The sequence below is a fragment of the Loxodonta africana genome, chromosome 2, assembly GCF_030014295.1.
Source record: "Loxodonta africana isolate mLoxAfr1 chromosome 2, mLoxAfr1.hap2, whole genome shotgun sequence".
Classification (NCBI taxonomy): Eukaryota; Metazoa; Chordata; class Mammalia; order Proboscidea; family Elephantidae; genus Loxodonta; species Loxodonta africana.
The window spans coordinates 59,103,264-59,126,804 of record NC_087343.1 but is presented as its reverse complement, the minus strand read 5'-3'; the positions used below and the strand labels follow the sequence as shown (position 1 = coordinate 59,126,804).

At 36.6% G+C, this 23,541-nt stretch overlaps 1 protein-coding gene across 8 annotated transcripts in view; it reads left to right on the top strand.

Annotated features, from left to right (window-relative positions):
* SLC38A9 (solute carrier family 38 member 9) overlaps positions 1-8,815 on the top strand; it is a 96,370-nt gene extending 87,555 nt beyond the window's left edge. For 7 of the 8 annotated variants that reach the window (XM_064272047.1, XM_003408039.4, XM_023545461.2 and 4 more), the window contains 3 exons: positions 1,369-1,517; positions 5,634-5,723; positions 6,976-8,815. In XM_064272047.1, the coding sequence (XP_064128117.1) occupies positions 1,369-1,517; positions 5,634-5,723; positions 6,976-7,141 (405 nt within the window). In that variant the 3' untranslated portion in view covers positions 7,142-8,815. Of the gene's footprint in view, positions 1-1,368; positions 1,577-5,633; positions 5,724-6,975 lie in introns of those variants that run through there. The other variant, XR_002785125.2, reaches the window with a different exon arrangement.
* Positions 8,816-23,541: the final 14,726 nt, after the last annotated feature.

Genomic DNA, 23,541 nt, shown 5'->3' with positions numbered 1-23,541 from the left:
ATGTGCTCCCTGCTTGTCAACTTACGGTGGTTAAATAAATAATTACTATTAATTGCATATTATTTCTCTTTGTATGGAGAACTATTGCTAGTGGTCCTCATGAATTTATAAAATCTCCTCAGAGAATGCCTTCAGTCAACTCCCTTATTTTCCAAAGCCCAGATCTGGAAATACTGGGTAAGCTGGATAAGCTGGTGTCTTAGTTCATCAGGACCCAATGATAGGTCTGGCTCTCATTTTGGTATTAAATGGCAGGCAGCAAATCAAATAAAGATTATTTGGCTGTTCAATGAAAAAGCAAAAGAGAGAGAGGCAGACAGAGAGAAAGAATAAAGGAAAAATTCTGCTAAAAAGTTGCCTCAAGAAATATTTTCTCTGATTTGTGCCTATCATAAAGCTAGGAATAGTATAGTCTCTAGCTTATGTGACTGAAGAATTTCTCACAACAAATAGCATTTTACAGGTGACTTCCTAGTTAGAAAATCCTGCTTTAGAATACAGTAGAATATACAATGCGATATGAGTTATAAAGGTTATTTCAGCAGAATAGGCTTAATTATGTCCACATCTTTATAAGAAAAATAGATTTGAGTTATTACTCTCATGGTGGCTTGAAATGTTCTTTTACTCTTGACTTCCTTGATTCAAAAAGTTCTTTGGCAGCTGAATGTTTGCTGGAAATTTCCCTGATGTGAACAGCCCCATATAAAGCCCACTCCCGTAGGAATAGGAATAACTGTGGTATTTGTATTTGAAAAGAAAAAATTTAAAAACAAAAATTCTGAGCGATTAACTTTTTTTTAGAGACCAAAGTAAAATGAAGAAAATGATCATGAAACAGGTAGAAATAAATCTTTTCTATTCAGTAATGGACCGTAAATAGTGGTACTGGTCAATGGGTATACTCTCCCTTATTCTGGAGTTATTTACTTTGAAGGGGCTGCCGTGCTTCAGAGGAGGAAAAGCAAGAGCTAGTGAGGGTGAAAGAGCATCGAATTAAATTAGCCATTTAAATATATTAAAACCAATCTGTATATTATGCTTGAACCTTTTACAGCAGTACTTCTCAAACCCTCTGTAATGAAGGGAAATGTGTTTTATTTATTTAATGTAAAACCCATTGCAGACTGATATTTTTGTAAAATAGAATAAAAAGTTGATAATGTCAGATTTTGTGAAAGTTTCTAAACACTTTCAATTTCTGTGCTGACTGTAGAGTAGTTAACCAACAGTCTGTGGACCAGCACCAGTCCACAAACCACAATTTGAGTAGCACCTATGTTCAAAATAAGCAAGACATTCCGTTTTATAAAATCATATATACGGACTTTGATTTTTAACATTATCTCACCATCCTTCTTGAATTAGAATTTTTTAGACAACTTCCCTAGCAGTGACATCCTGTCCTTCGTTGCGAGGATATTCCTGCTGTTCCAGATGATGACAGTATACCCGCTCCTAGGCTATTTAGCTCGTGTCCAGCTATTGGGCCATGTCTTCGGTGACATTTATCCTAGGTAAGGACTCTTCTCTTGACCAGCAAGATGTGCCAAGCAACAAATGACTGTGCAAACAGGTCAGTTTAAAAAAGTGTGACTGATCCTTATGCTGTAAAATTTTGCCTAATGAAAACGGTTACTAAGGATAGATCATTGGTATCCTTTTCCCCAGAGATCTTTAAAAATAGAAAGTCACTCCCTTGTCCAGAGCCACTTAAGGTGCAGTCCTTCCAGTAGTTATATTAGCTCCAATGCCAGTTATATTTATCTCCTGATTTAGTTGCCCTTCATCTACATGTTGCCAAGGTGTTTGTTTATAGTATTTAGTACTTGTGTTGGCAATGTGTGGCTTTTCAGAAGCAACTCCTTTATTTTAATTATTGGTTATTGGTATTTAGTTATATACTTATTAACATTCATGCATTTTTACATAAACGACCAGTGGTTTGGAATTGAAGGTGAAATATGTAACTGAGCTTAAATTCTTAACTGCTTCTGTAACTACTGCTATAATTTCTAATCTCTTATTGAGGGTAGAGGAAACCCTGGTGGCATAGTTGTTAAGAGCTACGACTGCTAACCAGAAGGTCAGCAGTTCAAATCCATCAGGCGCTCCTTGGAAACTTCTGTGGGCCAGTTCTAGTCTGTCCTATAGGTTCTCTTTGAGTCAGAATCGACTCGACGGCAATGGGTTTTTTTGGTATTGAGGATAAAACGGTTGTTAGTCTCTTTGAAGATATGTTCAAATCTAGTCATCCTCATTCAAGAGGCATTTACAGATGCTGTTTCAGGGCCTCCCTGAAGCCTCCTCATGGACCCTTAGTTAACTACTGATCTTAAATTTTTTAATTTTATTATGGGTTCTTTCTAGTGAAAAGTACCTAGTCCTAACATATTTTATTGGATATAAATTGTCTTAAATGAAGAAAACTTTTGAATAAAATTTGGAAAAAAAATTGTATTTGCAGCAACCAACTAAATAGGTGCTCTTAGTTCTTATTTGAACTGACACAGTCTGTCTCCTCATTAAATAAATAATTTTAGTTATAAGTATTTTGATTTAGAAATCAGCAAAATGCAAAAGTCAAGAGTTACTAGGTCTCTAGCATTGATTTAACAGCAGCAGCTACAGTTCTATTATTGCTCATCTAGAAGGTTGGATTTCAGTAAACATAAGACTCCTGTTGTGTTTACACCCTATGCTGTATTTACATTCACCAAAATAAAATAAATACGGTGAAGTAATAGATGAAAAAATTCTAATCAAATACATTATTCCTGTTTTCTGCCATTATTTTGCAGAATGGTGGCTGTTAGAATGTTAAAATTACATTTCTTCCCCTACCACCAAGAACACACATATCCACAGTTTCAAGTACCCTACAAACAGCATACTTTGGAACATGCTATTGAGTCTCAGAACCCCTTTACGCTCTTAAAGCTTGTTGAGGACCCCCAAGAGCTTTTGTTTATGTGGGTTATATCTATCAATAGTTACCATATGAAAAATTACACAGATTTTTAAAAATATTTATTAACTACTTTAAAAATAGCAATAATAAAATCATTATTTGTTACCATAGATATTTTTTATGGAAAATAATTATTTCTAAAACAAAAAAATTAATAAAAATTTGTTTTACATTTTTGTAAATCTTTTTCATGTATAATTTATTAGTAGACAACTGGATTCTCGTATCTTCTTCTACATTCAATCTATTGTGGTATGTTGTTTTCATTTAAATATATGAAGAATTCCCAGCCTCACACAGATGCACAGTTAGAAGAAGAAGGGGTGTTTTTAATAGCCTTTTCAGATAATTGTGGATTTTCTTCCTTGATGCTGTGCTAAAACTTGACAAGTGGTAGATTCTTAAAGGTTAGTTGCAATGTGGAATCTGAAACTTGGTTACATTAAAACCCATTGGTCTGTCTTGCAATTTGGATCTTTTACTCATGCATGATTTTGTAACATCATATTTGCTCATTTGGAAAATATTTGGTTGACTGAGTTCCGCAGATCTTCCAAATGCTGACACGTTTCATTTTACAGTGTCAAAACTCATATTGGTTAATATTACCACCAATTTCTTCATAAAAGTTTTTAAATATTGGGAAACTGTCAAGCTCAGAATAATGAATACAGGTTCTTCAAAATTCTAGTTTTTACTTGAAAGCTCAAATTTTATTATTGGCAGCTGCCAGTTGTTTTCCTTGAAGCGGCAGGCTCACATCATTCATTTTCAAGAAAATGTCTGTCAGATACTCAAGTCTGAATGACCATAGTTTGACTGTCTTCAAGTCAAAATAGTGTTCCTTGAAAAAATCAACTAGGTTGCCGTCCAGCTCAGTCACACAAGAACTGTTCCCTCAAGCCCACAATTGAACTTCAGTGTACAGCAGAGGTGCTTTATTATGTACTACCCATTTCATCAAAGAGCCCTGGTGGCACAGTGGTTAAGAGCTCAGCTGCTAACTAAAAGGTCAGTGGTTTGAACCAATGAGCTGCTCCACAGGAGAAAGATGTGGCAGTCTGCTTCCATAAAGATTACAGCCTTGGAAACTGAGTGGGGCAGTTCTGCTACATCCTGTAGGGTCTCTATGAATTGGAATTGACTTAATGGCAATGGGTTTACCCATTTCATCAACCATGCAGAATATTAAAAAAAAAAAAAATGCACTCAAGGCATGAAATTTAATAAAATTAATAATTTTTACTCCTTTATCAAGGGCATCTTTTAATGAAACTTTTTTCAGGGGGGGCAGGATGAGCATGTGGCAGTAAAGAATATAGTATCTAGTGGAACAGATAGGTGCAGCTGCCATGGTCCTTGCTAATGGGCCAACACTTTTACACACCATTGCTTTTACAGAGGAAATAATGTCTTATATTATTATGAAAATGGCTTTTCTCTCAGGGACTCCCTGAAGGGATTTGGCAACTCCTGGGGTTTGTGATCACACTTGGAGAATCACTGCTTTGGAAAATGCACAATGTTGTCTCATTGTACAATACAAATATATCAAAGGCTCAGCCTATGTCTCAAAACTTAGCAATTTTAAGGTTGGTGTTTCTGGATACATAGTAATATCTGAAAGCCTAAATATCTTTGTAATTCATCAGGATATGTGACTAACCACCTATCTGTATAAATAATTTTTCTTATTTTTAATTTTTTCTGGAATTAATTGACTTTTGATAACTGGGACTCCAAAAGTTGCTTTTATGTGTAAACTTGGCTTTTGAGAATCTGGGGGTGGGGGTGGGGGGAAGGTAGGGTTATTTCTTAAACATCACACTTCATTGGCGTTATTGTTACTTATGCCCAAAATTGATTCCCAAACCTTTGAATTCTTAATATCTAGTTAAGGCATTTAGTAGATATTCTATTCATGGTAAATAGTGAGTAGTTTTAAGTGGTTGCATTGAAAAGCAAAAACCTACCCATGTGCCATGCCCTTAATATAATTTATTTTTGATTAAAATTAAAATATCACTTTTAAAAAAACCTTGTTAAATATAGAAAGGAGGAAGAATTACCTGGATCTCAGATCCTAACACAATCATTACTCCATTTTCAGTGTATTTCTTTCAGATGTTTTCAGATTTTCTTGTACAGTGAAAATCTTATTATACTTACAGTTATAGAGCTAGCTTTTTTCCAAGTTACCTAGGTGGCTTTTTACCATCGAGGTAATAATGATACTATTTTTAATAATTTTTAATGCATTCCATCAAGTAAATTTTTGTCTTGCCGTACATCTAGGACACTTCTGTTGTTCCATAAATGTATTTATGTTAATAGCTTTTTTCATGGTTTTGATTATTTCCTTAAGATATTCTAAATGGAATTATGGGAATAAGGAGTGTGAACTCTGATATACACACCAGTTTGCTTCTACAAAATTTAACCTATTTATATAATTGCACAAAAGAACCAATTTCACTGCCCAATTGCCAGCCTTGATTACTGTTGTTGCTTACTAACTTTGCCATGATTTTACTGTCAAGCTTAAGAAATTTCTCATTTTAAAGATGTTAGTAATGAATTTTATTCTCATGTTAGTAGTTATAATTTGCCTGATTTTATTTATTTATTTTTCTTTCCCACAACCTGCCTTCTCAACTTCTAGCATTTTCCACGTGCTGGTTCTTAATCTAATTATTGTGGGAGCTGGAGTGAGCATGGCCTGTTTCTATCCAAACATAGGAGGAATCATAAGGTACCACCTCTAAGGGAACTGTGCCCCTTCGTATATGGGTCTTTATATTTAGGCTTGTCCTGTTGTTGTTTTAATTTAATTGTGTGAAATTCCTGTTAGGTTTTAAAACTGTAACATTCAAATATAGTTCCCTGGTGTCAGTTAAGGTGCTTATTATTTTCCATTTCTGTTTATCCCTGGTGGAGAACTAACACTAGAAGCCCATTGTCCCTTAGCCTCAAGTCTTTCACTTTTACCCTTTCTTTTTCCTGTCGTCTTCCACCATGTTATGTTTTCTCTTTATCCAAAATAAAGGGTTGTTTTAGATATATAACTGTATAACTTCTTGGGGGCACCAGGAAGGTCCTTATATGTCAAGGCTGTGTCCTAACTTCCCTAAACCATTTCTATTCAAGAACATATTTCATTGTCAATTATAGTCAGAAAGTAAAAGTTTAGGTAAGAGTTTAGGTCTGAGATGGTGCTTTCCTTATCGTCTTTTCCCTAAAAAAGTTGTGACAGGTTGAAATGAGTGGCAATAAAGTTAAAAGTTGTGACCTTGGATTCTTATGGGAGACTGAGGTTTAGAATGATCTGATTTCTCCTCTTTAACTTATGGACGGCAGGGCTGAGTCACTTCTTTGAAGGTCCTTACCTAAGAAAGTAGCAAGAAGCAAGAGGGGAAATTATTAGCCTTGTGCTTATTGCACATAATGGGTTTACAAGTCCCTATTATGCTGTTCTTCAAGAGAACACAAGTATAGGGAAAGGGAAAAGAAAGTGCAGGCTTCTCTGTCACAGTCCCATGTTTAAGTATTTTTGTTATTATCTTTGATAATTATACTGAACTGTCACTGAGACACTCATCTGTTCTCATTCTTAAACAGATGCTAACGGTGCCTCAAAAACTCAGAATGCATAATTTGTTTATAAAAGATCAAAGATAGGAAACCTATCTCCACATGTTTCTGAGGAAGTGGCCACAATCACTGAGACACAGAGGAAATATGGAGATTTGAGGGATGAATGAAAAACTCTTTGTCAAGCAGATGTTATAAAGATGGACGGGAAATAATATTTTACATTAACTTAGACAACGAGTGAAATAAATTTTAAGCCCAAATGCTTTATGTCAACAATGCATGAATCAAAAATAATTTTGCTGCAATATCAGACTGAGGAAGGTTTAAATTGTACTATATATACCATAATTGTAAATCAGAAAAAACTAAATAAAAGGTGAACATTAACACAGAAAGCTTTTACTTTGCAGGTATTCAGGAGCAGCATGCGGCCTGGCCTTTGTGTTCATATATCCATCTCTCATCTATATCATTTCCCTCTACCAAGAAGAACGTCTGACATGGCCTAAGTTAATCTTTCACATTTTCATCATCATTTTGGGCCTGGCTAACCTGATTGTTCAGTTTTTTATGTGAAATACTCAACTGATTTCTTAAAATCTTTGATGGTATTTTGAGCTTTGACAACGGTTCCACATAAATTCACCTGTAAATGCTGTTGTTGCTGTAATTCTAAATGTTTTCCTAAGAAACAGGCAGTTCCCGGGTTACGAACATCCAACTTACGTACAACCTGTAGATACGAGTCAGCCCCCAAAAAGCCTGTTAAGAATCTGAGGTACATACAATGGTTTGCAATAACAAACGGGCGCTACTTTTAGACACATATCAGAACATTATTATTATGTTAAAGATGTTTTAGTGTATCTGGAAGTGTTCCTTTAATTTTTTTTTAATGCATAGAAAGGTACACTGTATACCATATTCTAAGACAAACGTTTGACTGACAACTTACCTACAAATTCGACTTAAAGACAGATTTAGGGACGCACTTGTTCATAATCCGAGGACTGCCTGTAATTTGAAAACGAGGGGAAGAAAAGCAGTCCATTAATAAGTGTTTTTATTAAAGTAGGGAAAGGGGCAATACGAATGATCTTAGTCTCTTCGCCTTTCTCGTATTCACGCACCTCTTCGTTCTCATTTTCTTGTCTGAATAGAAATGTGTGTCCTAGGAAAAATCATGCTAGGTTTTGCTTTGGGAGATATAAGGTGGTCGGGTTGTTGTGGCTACAACAAAGATTCTCAGGGTATCACAGAAACATATTATCGGGTCCTGTTTCTGTTTGATATTTCACTGTATTCACTTTCATTTGATAATGTACTTGAATGTTTTAACACGTGGAAAACTGATTTTTTGCCCATTTAATGATGAATAAGACAAAGAATGCATTATTAACTAAACTAAAAAGCAATGCAGATCTTTGCTTTTGTTTTCTTGATAATTTAGAGCCTCCAGAATACTGTATTAGATAGACTTCTGCTGAACGGCTTTGCCTTCTTGATTTCCTTTCCATGAGACCAGCTCCTTTGGCCCGTTATTTGGCTTGGTTAGAGAACTCTTTGTGTGTGAGCATTTATCTCCTGGCTCACACATTACAATGATGAGATATGAGCTCATTCAGATCACATCACTGTTAATTTTAGACTTTCTTTCCTCTCCTGTCATCTCTTTGAATTTTCTAACTAAATTTTTTTTTCATTCCTTTTGCTTTGATGTGGTTAAACCTTAGCTGCTCTGACGTTAGCTTGTTTAACACACAACTGAGGACATTATAAAGTTTAAAATGGGTTGTTTAGCGTGATCTTCCTTAGAAAGCCTCTGGGTACTAATACTAAACAAACGAGGAAGGCTAAAGAAAATGTAACGAAGTTTAGCATCTGTGGGTGTTACCCTAATTCAGTTTCATCATCACACCCAAAAAATGTATTTGAAGTAGGAAATAAATCTATCCATAAAAAAAGGACTATGTTAAAGGGAAATACTCACTTTATTTGCATCAAGTATATTTTGCAAATACAACGTCATGGCAGCTATTAAATGTAGAAGCAGAAGAATTTTCTGTTTCACCTTGGAGTTCATTTGGAGAAATTTTGATTCATGCTTTGATTTGTTCATTTCTGTAAATAATTGCATAAACTACAGTGTTCAGTGCTTTGGGGAGACAGAGATGTTTAAGACATCATTCATATCCTAAAGGAACTTTTAGTTAGGTAAAGGAACCCTGTACATAATTAACTATAATGCAAGGCAGTGTATTCTGGGGGCTGATAGAGACGGAGAAACAAGCAGCTCCCTTCTGGGTGGGCTCCTCAGGGAGTGTTGGTCAAGGAACCTGAGAGGTAAAACAGCAAGGGCTCATTTTCAGCCTTCTTGTAATAACTGTCCAGAATGTTAGATATTTGGTACATTCACCATCAAACTGAATCAATTTAAATAATTGCTTTTATTTTGGAAAGTTTCCTCTAAGTTTTATAAGATGTCTTTAACTGCTTCTGTATACTTTTTTTTTTTTTTTTTAATGCATTTTGCATTCACGTCTGTGAATCTTGGGCAACAAAGCGCACTGGTTGACAGGGGAGATAATTAGTAACATATTGGGCAGTGCAGACAGAAAGATTCTGTAATATATTTTCTCCAAAGACTTGACTTATTTAAATATTAGTATTTAAAATATCAAATGTTTGAGCTCACTGGTAAGAGCAGAAAATATTGCTGCTGCATGTTTTCCTTATAAAGCCCTAACCTATCGCTTTTTAGAATGTAGTGTTACTGTTGCTGTTTTAACTCAATTTCCTCCCAGTTTGAATGTTCAGAACCAAATCGAAATCTAGTTCACACCTAAACAATAGGATATTGCATTAGTTTGTGATCCAGAGTGAAATTAATCCTCCTACACGTGCATAATCCGGCCTGGCTGGCACCAGTTTTACGGTTGACTGCTGTCCTAATTTGAGATTATGTAAACACATATTGCAAAACAGCTCTGACGGGAACCTCATAAGCTAAACAGTATTCTCTGAAATGTAACTTGTTGTCTTTTTATATAAAAGAAAAAATTAAATCAAAATTATTTTGAAGAAAAACAAGCCTTGGATTTTAATTACATTTTTCTGGGAAATGCTATTGCCATGAAGCACTGACCCCAGGGCAGGAGGAAGCTGGATTCCATCTTTTGCAGGGTCAAGCTTCTCAAGTGACTTTGTGCCTGTGTCTCACATCAGTCCCCAAAGAGCCCTTCCTAGTGTTCTGATCCTAGAGGAAGGCATATGTCAATTATGTTAACCGAAACCTAAAGTGATCATCCCATTGTGACGGTAAACTGTTGTGACCTCTCCATCTGAGAACATTTTAGAATGACTGTGACACTTCAGATTAGTGTAGCCCAGTTCTGGCAGAGATTGGGATCACGACCTTCCATTTAACAATAAAGAGCTCTAATTTTATGCCTTCCCTTTTTTGGTCATTTTTCTATATTTCCCAACTCTTCTGTGAAAATAAAATATCTTTTCAAAAGATTAAAAAAGTCTTCATTCTCCTTATTAATCTCAGGCCATAAACTACAGGCCTGGGAAGGAGGCGGAAAAGAACTCACTCTCTCACGATTTTCCTCTGGCTCTCTCTTGATCCCAAGTGATCCATTTATGTTATGTTTGGTCGTGATAGATCTCAGTATACATTGTTGAATTAATCAATCAGTTAATAACTAAGCAGCATTCTACTTTAATGGAAAAAATGACCTGCTCTTATCTAGAATTTTCTTCCATACCCAAAAACCTAAGCAGAACTGGGTTAGTTGAGTCCAGGATTAGTCACTCAGTCAATATTTCAGTACTCACTAGATGCCAGGCCCGGTGCTAAGCACTAAGCATGAGTGGTAAACAAACCAGTTGTGGCCCTTGCAGTTTAACATCTTTTACCCACCCTCCTGAGTACCAGCACTGGGTCATTTTCCCTAGATTCCATTGAAGTGCCAGGCATTTGCCCTTTTCTGCTGCCCTGTCTCTGTTGGATGCTGTGTTAATATAGCCTGCGTCACGGGCATGTTACGAAGCGATGCATATAGGATTGTGGTGCAGTAAATGGAATTTTGTAAAAATGAACTATATCAAGATAAAACTTTTTTAGGCTCCTAGGATAATTATAATTGTGAAGTTACATAGACATGGACAAAAACTGGAAGGTACCACAGAAGAATAAAAATAGGTAACCTGTTAAGATAATGGGATTCCAGGGAAATCATTTATTTTTACAATATTATTTGTGTATTAATTCTTGAAAAGATGTCCAGAATAAAGTCATAGGAAAAGAAGACTTGTAGAAATATATCTATCCTTATTCCATGAAGTAAAGGACCTTTGTAATGAGTGAGAGAGATTCTTGGTCGTAGGGACATATATTCAGGTTTTGTGGAGCCTGAAGCTTATATAATGTGGGGTTCTCTCTTTAAGGAAATAATACAAAATTAGGAGCCCATACAAATGAGAGACCCTGACTTTAGCTTCTTTAGCTTTAAGATAAATCACCCACAGACCACTCTCTGAGGGCAGAAAGGAAGAAGGGGGTACTTTAAAAGACTGAAGGAGGCATAATAAGGAAATGTTTCTACACCACATACTTCGTTGTTCAGTCATTCTAGCACCCTGTTTGATATGTCAAGCTTTGAGTTTCTCCACTACCTTGAAGAAACTGCAACTTTTTCCAAACCTGAGCTTTCATTTCTGTTGGAGTTAACTTGGATTGAGCAAAACAGCATGGAGTACAAATTCAATAATGGTTAATTTGGGCCAAATTACAACATTTTTCTTTTTTAGATAGAGAGATTTTCCCCGTGGGTAGATCTTGCAGACTGCTTTTCCATCTTCACAGAGATAATAATAAGTTCAAAGAATATGGTTTAATTTTTAAATAACTGTTTTACACCTCTCAGTCTGTATTAGGGATGGAGGCTTTTTTAAGGGTTCTCTATACAGAGAACAAGCTACCAAGTGCAATGTTAGAGTACGACAACATTTATTTATTTATACTCCATCTTGTTCCAGAAATGATCTATTTCTACTACACTCAAGTTACATCAACTTTGAAGGACTAACTTGAAGCTTTTTTAAGAGAATAAATTAGAAATTTATGACATTCCTTAAGGAGGGGAATCTAAGTTTTGATTCAAACACAATAAACAATTATTCCACAGAGCCATATTATAGTCCTCTGCAGTAAACTTTTATGGATTGTCCTAGATTTAGGAATGCAAATACAGTCATCCTTCCCAGTGCTGCCAGAATTCTCCTCATTTAATAGGAAACTGATTACGTCCCTCCCCTGTAAAATTCATGAGTACCCAATAGAAAAATGGGCAAGGGCCTTTGTAACACCTCTCAAAGGAAAACTGCAAATAAACATGAAGAGGGAAGAAAATCCAGGAGTAAACTAATGACACAACATGGATGAACCTCAAAAACATTACGCCAACTGAAACAAGCCAGGCACGAAAGAACTACATGTTGTATGATTCCATTCATGTGAGATGTCTAGAAAGGGCAAATTTATAGAGACAGAAAGCAAAACAATGGTTACCCAGGACTGGGGATGATGGCATGGATTAACTGTAATTTGACATGGGGAAACTTTCTAGGCTGATAGAAATATTGTAAAAGTGGATTGTGGTTAATGGTTGCACAACTACGTATTTCCAAAATCATTGAATTGTACACTTGCGTTGGTTGAATTTTACGGTATGTAATTTATCCCTCAATAAAACTATTAAAGAAGAAAAAAGTTCAACCTTACTAGTCGAAAAAGAAAAGTCATTTAATATATCTTTTGCTTTCTACTTGGAAAAAAATTATAATACCCTGACAAAGGTGTGGAAAATGAATATTCATACACAGGTACTAAAATGAGTGCAGACTTTCTGAAATATACCTCAAAGCCTCAAAGTGCTTATAGACTTTGACTCACTTTTGGAGGCATAGCCTAATGAAATATACCCACTCCTCACTTGCCAACATGGTTAGGTGCCAAAGGCCAGGTCATTATGTGAAAATCGGCGTTATGTGAAAATTGAGGATGATTACATCATTATATAACTGCCAAGTTACATCATTACATAATTGCCAAGCCACTGAGAATCATGACCCAGCCAACTTGACACGTAACCATCACAGCCAGCATTACTCTTGCCTTGCACATCAGTGTTTTAGGGGACTTTAATTGCCAGATATACATTGTTAATGCACAAAATAGTAAATTTTTTACTATTGTCATAAATGTGAAATGTTAGATAATGAGATTGTCCATAAGTGAGGAGTAGGTGTAGTTGGACAAGTATAGACACACACACACACAGAGATGTTCATCTTTTTACTGTCCATAATGGAAAAATGTGTAATGGTAGGAAATAAATTGTGGGATATCCATCTAGTAAGATCACATAGTTATTTAAAATGATGGTACAGATATATTTATGTAATGTATAAAATGTTTATTAAAAATAAGTGGCAAAAAGAGATTGCAATTAAAGGTGTAGAATTAAAAACATTTGCTTTTTTATATGCATAGAAAAAAGGCTGTAAGGTTATGTAACAGAGGAACATTTGTTATCTCTGGGTGCTGGGATTATGGGTATTTCTTTATTTTCTTTTGTTTATCTGTGTTTCCTAAAGTTTTAAAGTAAAATGTATTACATCTCATGAAAAAAAGCAATAAAGTTTTTTAAAAAAGAAATCTTTCACTGACTTCTCATCACTCAAAACTATAATCATGAACCCCATTTGATGGTAATAACAAACAAAAATACTTTGGACCCTAACACAATAGTAATTGTACTTTTAGTACCTATAACAAAAAGCTACTATAACCTCTATACCACTTATACATAACTTTGAATATGTTATTGCAGTATCTGCAGGCATTTGAGCAAATACACACACACACACTCCAGGCTCACTAGTTTATTTAATCTATTGGCAATGTTTTGTTCCTGTATGGATTTCAAAAGCCTTTGAAACGACTCTATGGTCTGTAGATTGGAAAGTCCCAACCTAGACAGCAAAGTCTAAATTCTTTAGCGTGGTATCCAAGGCTCTTTTTATTACAATCATAGCACCTTTCTGTCTTCATCCTATTCCAGTTCACACAAAACTACTTGTTGTTCTCTGACTTGGACCTTTTTGTCCATCTGCTTTTGTAGGTGCTGTGCTCTGGGCCTGAAATGTGTTTTTCACTTTATTCATTTGAAAAGTCCATTATCCTTCTAGACACCTCTTGAAAATCACCCTTCTTAACTGCCTCCCGGATGGTTTTGAAGTGCTCCAATTTCTGTGCTTTCCACTTGAGATCTAATTTGTTGTAACATTTATTACATTGGGTTTTAATTACTGGTTTATGTGTGTTTTCACAAACAGCTCAGAAACTCTATCTTTGTATCCACATTGTCTGCAATAGAAGAGGTATTTACAATAAATCTCAGCTGAGTGAGTGCATTGAAATGAACCTAGTCCTTGTCCAGAGGAGCTCACGGTCTAGTTAGGAAGAAGGTTCATGTCTAATACATGCTCAGACCTGTAATAAAAGACGTAAATGAGAGCACAGAGGAGAAAGTGATTAATTTTGAGAAAGAGGAAAGGAGAAAGAAAAACCTTAAGTACCTTGCTAAGGTTTTAGCAATTATTGTACAGAAAAATGGGGATGACTCACCAAGTTGCTTCCTGATCCTTCAGCTCTCCAGCTATCCGCAGCACTAGCTGGACCTGGTCACCACTGTCCCAACTTCCCTTTCCTTACAGCTCTTTTTCAAGAATCACTGACAATAAATTTCCTTGTGAGGGGGCCGAGTGGTCACTCCAACCTTCTGACAAAGAGTTAGCTTACCTGGCTGGATATTTGTTCGGGTGGTAAGAAAAAGGGCTAGATGAGGCACGAAAGAATTGGTTTCTAAGGCTTTGTCATAGACTAGCTGTATAACATCAGTTTCTCTTGGAACATAAGGGTGGCTGTAATAATGGTGTACCTGGTTAGTGCAAACGGCTAATGAACTCAGCCGCTAACCAAAAGGTTGGTGGTTTGAGTTTATCCAGAGACACCTCAGAAGAAAGACCTGGTGATCTACTTCCAAAAAATCAGCCGTTGAAAACCATACGGAGCACAGTTCTACTCTGACACACACAGAGTTGCCATGAACTGGAGTCAGCTCGGCAGCAGTTGGTTAGGTAACACCAAGGCCCTGCCCATACTTGCCAGGCTGCGTTTCCTTTTTGATTCTTAATCTCAGGATGCTCAGAAGATTGTTTCCATTGCTTTTTCATTCGTATTTGCTTTCTACCCATTTTTTTTCTTTTTGTCTTCTATCATTAACTGGCAGACAAACGTTAGTTTAGGAAACATTTACTGAGATAATAACATGGAAGAAATTCTGCCCATTTTACTTTTATTTTCTGTGGAGGAGCAAAAGACCCCACTCTTCCATTTTAGCCCTGGAAACATGGTTTTGTTTTATGTATATATATATATATATATACACACACACACAGAATTTTATTTATTTTGTTGTTGAGAATATACACAGCAAAGCATACACCTATTCCAGTTTCTACATGTACCACTTAGTGGCATTGATTATACATTCTGTGAGTTGTGTCACCTTTCCTACCCTCCTTTTCTGAGTTGCTGTTGTCGGTTTGATCCCATAGAGAGAGTTCTTAAAAGAGCATAATGCTCAAGGCAGACAGTTTTTTTACTAGTGAAGCTAAACTATTTGTTGATTTTAAGAAGATTTAGGGGGATGTTTTTGGATTAAGGTTTAAAGATAATCTCAGGGCAATCGTATCAGGGGTTCATGCAACCTTCATTGCTCCAGAAGCCTGGAGTCCATGAGAATATGAAATTCTGCTCTACATTTTCCCCACTTTGGTCAGTATTCTTCTATGGAATCTTTAATCAAAATGTTCAATAATGGTAGCCGGGCACCATCCAGTTCTTCTGGTCTCGTGGAGGCAATTAGCCACACATTCCAGAGTCTCCTCCTCTTCCTAACTCTCCTTCTTCCTCTGTTGTTCCAGACAAATAGAGACCAATTGTTTGGCCTTACGTGGCCACTTGCAAGCCCTACGCATCAAACTAGAAGGTAGAACAGAAGCACTAAGCATGTTACGAGGCCAATTAACTGGGAAACCAAATCCCAGGAGATTTTTGGTTGTATATTATCAGTCTCAGCAGCTACTCTTTTTTTTTTCTGTCATTGTTGTAAATACATGTATCACACAACCTTTGCCAATTCAACTTTTTACAGATGTATGACTTATTGATATCAATTAAAATTATCGGGTATGCAACCCTACCCTTAATCAGCTTGATGTTTCCATCACCATTAACACCCCTTTCCTCCTCCCTCCCACTCCTGGTAACCACTTACAAACTTTGTTCTCTGTACATTTGTCTTTTCTTGTCCTTTTCTATTTGAGGTCATACAATATTTGTCCTTTTGTGATCAACTTATTTCACTCAGTGTAATGTCTTCCAGCTCCATCCATACTGAAGTATGTGTCAAGACTTCATTTCTCCTACTGGCTGGTTTTGATAATTCCCAAATTAAATGATCGACTAATCCCTCTCCCTTGCCCAGCCAGCGCCGCATTCTGCATGACTCCCTAAGCCATTCAACGTACTAGGGAGATGGGGAAGATAATGTCTCGTGTATAGACACCTTTTAGACTCTCTAAAAACAGCACACAATCGTTCAGATACTTCTTGATTTTCACAAAAGGATTAGAGCAGATATTTGATTTAGAAACAAAATTTTTAAAATCTTGCTAGCGTGCGTTTAATGAATCTGAGAACCAAGGATCTGTGGGCCAGAAACTCCTTACCACAGTAAAAACAAAACACACACACATACATTTTACTCTAACAAAAAAAGAAAAAGTCCTGCTTATACAAGCAAGGTATGCCTGTTGTAAAGAAGAAAAAAATAGAAAATTGAGAAAAGTGTAAGAAGAAAAGAAAACCCGTAATTCCACTAACGAATTAACATTTTAGTGTTCAGAAGGAAAAGCGAATTGAAACATGATTCCCTTAACTGCCTGCTACTTTGTAATTTACTTAACCAGTCCCCTATTGGAGTCCTGGTGGCACAGTGGTTAAGAGCTCGGCCTCTAACAAAAAGTTCAAATCCACCAGCCATTGCTTGGAAACCCTATGGGACAGTTCTACCCTGCCCTATAGGGTCATTATGAGTCGGAATAGACTCAACTGCAACAGGTATGGGTAGTCCCCTATTGCTGAACATTTGTTATTATGAATAATATGGTTTTTGTTATTATAAATTGTTGCACACATATTTTTTTACTATATCCATTCATGTGGAATAAATTCTTAGAAGTAGAATTGCTGGGTTGAAGTCTATAAATATGGTTACGGCTCTTAATAGGACCCCTGGCAGCACAGTGGTTAAGCGCTCCACTGCTAACTGAAAGGTAGGGGTTGGAACCCACCAGCCACTCGGTGGCAGTCTGCTTCCGTAAAGACCTACTGTCCTGGAAACCCTATGGGGCACTTCTACTCTGTCTTATAGGGTTCCTGTGAGTTGGAATCAACTCTATGGCAATGGGTTTTGTTTTGCTTGAAAGGCCGAATTGTCTTCTTAAACATTTTATTAATTTACACTCCCACCATCAGTGAGAGTGCCTATTTCCCTGAATCCTATGTTTAAAACATACTTGTTGGTCTGCTAGGCAGAAGGTGTTATTGTTTCAGTTTGCATTTCTTTGATTATAAGTGACATTGGTCTCTTTGCTTCACATTTACTGGTCATTCTGAGATTTCCTTTAATTGTTTCATACACAAAAAAAACACAAAGGCTCAGTCTAAATCATCTCAGACAGCTTGCTACCCTGAATCCTGATTTGAAATCTCAGGGAGATTTCATTTTTTGTTGTTTTTCTAAATCCTTTTAAAATTGCTCTCTTGGTTCCTTTGTTTCTGAGCGCTTTTTACCTAATAGTGGGAGCCCAGAAAAAAAAACCCAAATAGTGGGAGCAGGTGGTGGTTAATCAGATTTAGCCTACTGTAGAAATTGTTTTAGTTTACCCAGTTAGCCTGAGGGCGATTCTCGGAGAACAAAGCTAAGATCTGCAGAGATTCCAGTGGTTCTCAACCCTGACCAGCTTCTCCAGACTCACCGCTTCCCCTCGAGCAGCCAAACCACCTTACCACCACATTCCCCAGCTAAATGGAAATTGCTGGTCGTTCCCTCCTTTCTCCTACACACAGAGTTTTGATCCCTATTTTATATTACTAACCCCACACCCTGTTAGGCACAGATGGGCACTCAGGAAATATTTGTTGATTGAGTGAATAAAATTTCCGATAGAATTAGGAGTTCATTGTAAAAATCAAACTACAAACAAGATAGAAGTAGTTTTTGGGAAATAGGTCTCTCAATTCTATATCTTAAGTTTAGGAGCCTTGGAGGAAATCACATGGTGATTGCGTAAAAATATAAAACTCTCCAGATCAAAAAAATCGTAAGAGAAATAGCAAACAGGGAGAATATTTGCTACAACTATGGCATATCAATATGGAAATAAGGGGGGAAAAAATCTAAGATTCCAGTAAAAAAATGAGAAAAGAACATAAAACAGGCAATTCACAAAAAAGGAAGTATAAATAACTAATAGCCATAAAATAACAAAGAAAAACCATTTTCTAAGAACTAAAGTTACCAAAAAGAAAAAATAGTTTAATTATAGTACTCATCACCGACTAGGGTACAAAGAGATAGGCATACTCCTTCAAGCTTTGGCTGCTGATCGTCAAAGCCAAGTTTTTAAAACTCAGGATGGCATTGACTCGGTTTCTCTTTCTGCATTTCAGCTGTTTAGGCTCTACCTTAGTCGTACATAATAAAAGTCCTCACTGCCACTCAAATATTGGGAGAGTGGTAGGAATACAGAGAATTGAAAACCACAATGGTTAATATCAAACTATTGTTCTATTACAAGGAGATCAAACACAGCTTATCAGCCTGGGGGTGTGTGTGGTCTACATGTAGTCTGTTAACAGTTTACTTCAGTCACGCATACTGTCAATCAAAGAATCATCAGTGACTACAGACGATTATGAAATTAGTTGAGTTATTTATACTGCTTTTTATTGTGCTGTTGCTATCACTTTTTTTTTGGGTCGGTGAATTCTTTTTATTTAATTGTACTTTAGATGAAGGTTTACAGAGCAAATCAGGTTCTCATCAAACAATCAATATATATATTTGTTCTGTGACGTTGGTTACCAGCCTTTCAACATGTCAACACTCTCCTTTTTGACCTTGGTTTCCCCATCACCAGCTTTCCTGTCCTCTTCTTGCCTTCTTGTCCTTACCTCTGGGCTGGTGTGCTCACTGAGTCTTTTTTTTTGTTTTTTTACGGACCTGTCTAATCTTTGACTGAACCTCAGGAGTGACTTAATTATTGAGATATAAGGGTGTCTGGGGGCCATACTCTCGGGGTTTCTTCAGTCTCTGCCAAACCAGTAAGTCTGTTTTTTTCTTTTGAGTTTGAATTTTGTTCTACATTTTTCTCCAGCTCTGTCCAGGACCCTTCGTTTTGATTCTGTCGGCATGGTCAGTGGTGGTACTCGGGCACCATCTAGTTCTTCTGGGCTCAGGCTGGTGGAAGCTTTAGTTCATGTGGTCCATTAGTCCTTTGGACTAATAACTAATATTTTCCTTGTGTCTTTGCTTTTTCTGAACAGATTGTGATAGAGATTTTTATCATTAGCATAGACCTTGAAACTGAGAAAAAATCACAATAATAAGTCAGTTTTAGAACCCTTTTAAATTTTGTTTTGCTTACCAATCACAAACCACACCATAAATTTCTGCAAAACCAGGGTGCTGTGTCATAAGAACCAGTCTAGCTTCAGAGTCTTTTGTCATTTTCCCAGCGTGGAGGACAGATTTTTTGTTGTTGTTGAATCTGGACCTTAATTTGCATCTGGTAGGACAATGGGTCATATTCTCTTCTCCTGTCCACACAGTCTCCATTGACAACAGCAGGAGTTGCTCAGAGATAGAGGCCGAGTTTGGGTCCCTTAGTGCTAAATTCAGCCTGATTTTTTTTAAAGTAAATAGCTCAGTTAATATCTGGTGAAGAGCAAACCAGCTAGTGGATTTGGAAGCTTCCTTTGAAATTTCCTGAGCCCAGTGTATGAAGTAATTCCAGATCCTAATGAGCTTCAGAAGTCTCTCCAACTGTAAATAATAACCAAAATGATTGTCTGTACTAGATCCAGAACTTTCTAAGGCAGTGGATAATTTATTGTTGTGCTCTATGTCCTGGTTTTCCCTCTGTGATTGATGAGTTCTCTTAAGTTGTCAGGAGACTTTTCTAATTATTCACCTTTCTTCAGCATGTCCCTGAAAGATGAGCCAAAACTTCCATACCTGTTTTCCACATGGGGAGGCTGGGGACCCAGAAAGACGAAGCAAATTTCCTACACACATGACAAAGAAGTCTGGGCTGTCAGAGGTTATGGAAATGTAGTCAAAATGGAAATGAAACTTCTGTTTCCTCGGGTTACCTTCTCTGGTTGTTTAAAATGAAAACTTTTCCATTTCATTAGTTCCTAGGAGGTTGGTTTTTTTTTGACACATGTAAATTTGGGATCCCCTCTAATTGGAAACAGTTTTCTCTAGACCTTTCTTCCCCCCATACAAATGCAGCCCTCATCTGGTTTTGAGAATAATTGTTGGCAGATTTCACCAATATTATAGAAAGGGTTTAGAGATTGATCCATTTTTTTCTGGAATATACTGTCTTTGAAACCACGCATTCAGGTTTTTGTTTTGTTTTGTTTTCCTTAGTTTGAACATATTTATTTTCAGAGTTGTCTTATTTAATTTCAAGTCCCTAATTGTTATGATCATCTGTATTGGGACGAAAGCAGATTTAACCTTGATGAAGGAAAAAAGACGAACAGCCAGTTCATTGGTTTTGTGAATTTTAGTTTTTTTCCCAAGGAAAAAACTGAAAACAGGACAATTCTATTTTTTAGAATTCTTGAGACAGATGACATACTTCTCTTTCACAGAAAGAAGCTAGAAGGAATCTTAGAAATTTTTTAGTCCAACCTCCTCACCTTACAGATGAAAAATTGAATTCAAATAAGTTCTTACATGCCTTGAACTCTTTCCATGTCAATTTATATAAATTTAACTTTTTTTTTTTAAAAAAAACAGCTGCCTGACACTGTAAGAATGTACCTTTATTTAGCCATTTTTCTCCAAGGAATATTTTGATTATTTCCAATTTTTTTTACTATTATAAACAATGCTACAATGAATAACGCTGAACGCGTATCTTTGTTCAATGTGTATTTTTACAATATAGACAGATATCTGGAATGAAGTTAAAATTTTGATAGATATAGTCCTCTTATAAGATTGTATCCATGACTGCACACCTTAGCCAACACTGGATATTATCAATCTTTTAATTTGATTTAGGCCTTTTAATAATTTGGGGTTTCTGCATTTAGCTCATTAATCTCTCTGAAATTTCCTTTTGTGTATTTTGTAAAGTAGGGATCTAACTTATTTACTTATCTTTCAATATTTAATATAAGAAGTTGCATAATCCAATATGCAAAATTAAAGCCTCACAGTTGACCAGACCTGCCCCAGGTGGCCATTTTAGAAGGCTATTTAGGGACCATCCATTGTTACGGTAGCGTTTCATCATCCATGCTTTTGCAGATTTTAACTTTACAGGCTTATAAGCATCTGAGGGCCCAGATACTAACGTTGTATGGATCTTTGAAGAGAATTGTAAGTGTAATTTTCCCTAGAGTGACTTTTTTTTTTTTGCTCGTCTATATAGTTTATTCTTTTTTTTTTTTAAGTGGGCTTTAGGTGAAAGTTTATAGCTCAAGTTAATTTCTTGTTCAAAAATGTATACACATATTGTTTTGTTACATTGGTTGTAATCCCCACAATGTGACAGCACCCTCCCCTTTTCCACCCCAGGTTCTCTGTGTCCATTCTACCAGTTCCTGTCCTTTTCTGCCTTCTCATCCTGCTTTTCAACAGGAGCTGTCCATTTGGTCTCATATAGCTGATTCAACTAAGAAGCACTTTCCTCATGTATATTATTTTTTGTTTTATAGTCCTGTCTAACCTTTGTCTGAAGAGTGGGCTTCAGGAATGGTTTCAGTTCTGGGTTAACAGTGCTTCCGGGGGCCATAGTTTCAGGGGGGTTCTCCAGTCTCTGTCAGATCATTATAGAGTGATTTTTTTACTATTAAATGTTGACAATAGGACCTAGGCTGCCCGCACACACATTCAAGATGTGACTAGAACAAGCTTCTTGAGTGTTTCATTGTACCCCTCACCCACGAAGATCTTATCAAAATATTCCTTACAGCAGTAAGTTTCTGTTTACGGTGATGGGAAATTTGGCAACAATTATTGGTGATGGTTGCACAACACAATAAAGTAATTGATATCACTAAATTGTATACCTGAAAAATGTTGAACTGGGCAAATGTCGTATTTTTATGTACATATATTTATAAAAGTACTTTGACGGGGAATTGACAGAAATGCAAGTTGGTTTCAGAAGAGGAGGTGAGAAAGAGGGATACTATTGCTGATGTCAGATGGATCCTGGCTGAAAGCAGAGCATACCAGAAAGAAGTTTACCTGTGTTTCATTGACTATGCAAAGGCATTCGACTATGTGGATCATAAGAAATTATGGATAACATTGCAAAGAATGGGCATTCCAGAACACTTAATTTTGTTCCTGAGAAGCCTGTACATAGTCTAACAGGCAGTTGTTCAAACAGAACAAGGGGATACCGCATGATTTAAAGTCAGGAAAGGTGTGTGTCAGGGTTGTATCCTTTTGCCATACTTATTCAACCTCTAGGGTGAGCAAATAATCTGAGAAGCTGGACTATATGAAGAAGAATGGGGCATCAGGATTGGAGGAAGACTCATTAACAACCTGCATTATGCAGATGACACAACCTTTCTTGCTGAAAGTGAAGAAGACTTGAAGTATTTACCTATGAAAATCAAAGACTACAGCATCAGTACGGATTACACCTCAACATAAGCAAAACAAAAATCCTCACAAATGAACCAATAAACAACATCATGATAAATGGAGAAAAAGATCTCTTTAAAGTGTTAAAAATCAAAGATGTCACTTTAAGGACTAAAGTGCATCTGACCCAAGCCAAGGTATTTTCAATTGCCTCATATGCATGCGAAAGCTCAACGATGAACAAGGAGGACTGAAGAAGAACTGATGCCTTTGAATTATGGCGTTGTTGAAGAATACTGAACATACCATGAACTGCCAGAAGAACAAACTAATCTGTCTTGGAAGAAGTAAAGCCAGAATACCACTTAGAAGCGAGGATGGCGAGACTTCGTCTCACGTACTTTGGACATGTTATCAGGAGGGATCAGTCCCTGGAGAAGGACATCATTCTTGGTAAAATAGAGGGTCAGCAAAAAAGAGGAAGACCGTCAACAAGATGGATTGACACAGTGGCTGCAACAATGGGCTCAAGCATGACAATGATCATGAGGGTGGCGCAGGACTGGGTAGTGTTCCGTTCTGCTATACAAAGGGTGGCTATAAGTCAGCACAGACTCTACAACACCTCGCAACAACATATTTACAAAAATAAAAAAATTAAATTCAAATTAGAAAAAAATATATTCCTTCCAATAACATATATACACATATAGTCTATTCCTGAAAGAAACTTGAAATACAATTTTCTCTACCTCATCGTGCTTGGAGTGCTCCAGTGGATTTTTTTTTTTTTTTTTTTGCATCTGTTATGGAAAGTCACCTAGCTGACCTAATATGTAATCAACCCAGTCCTTCTCCCTGAGTCTCGGAATTTTTCTCAAAACAGTGCTCCAGGCAGTCACCACCAACTGAATAGTGTTGGCACACAAGGTAGAA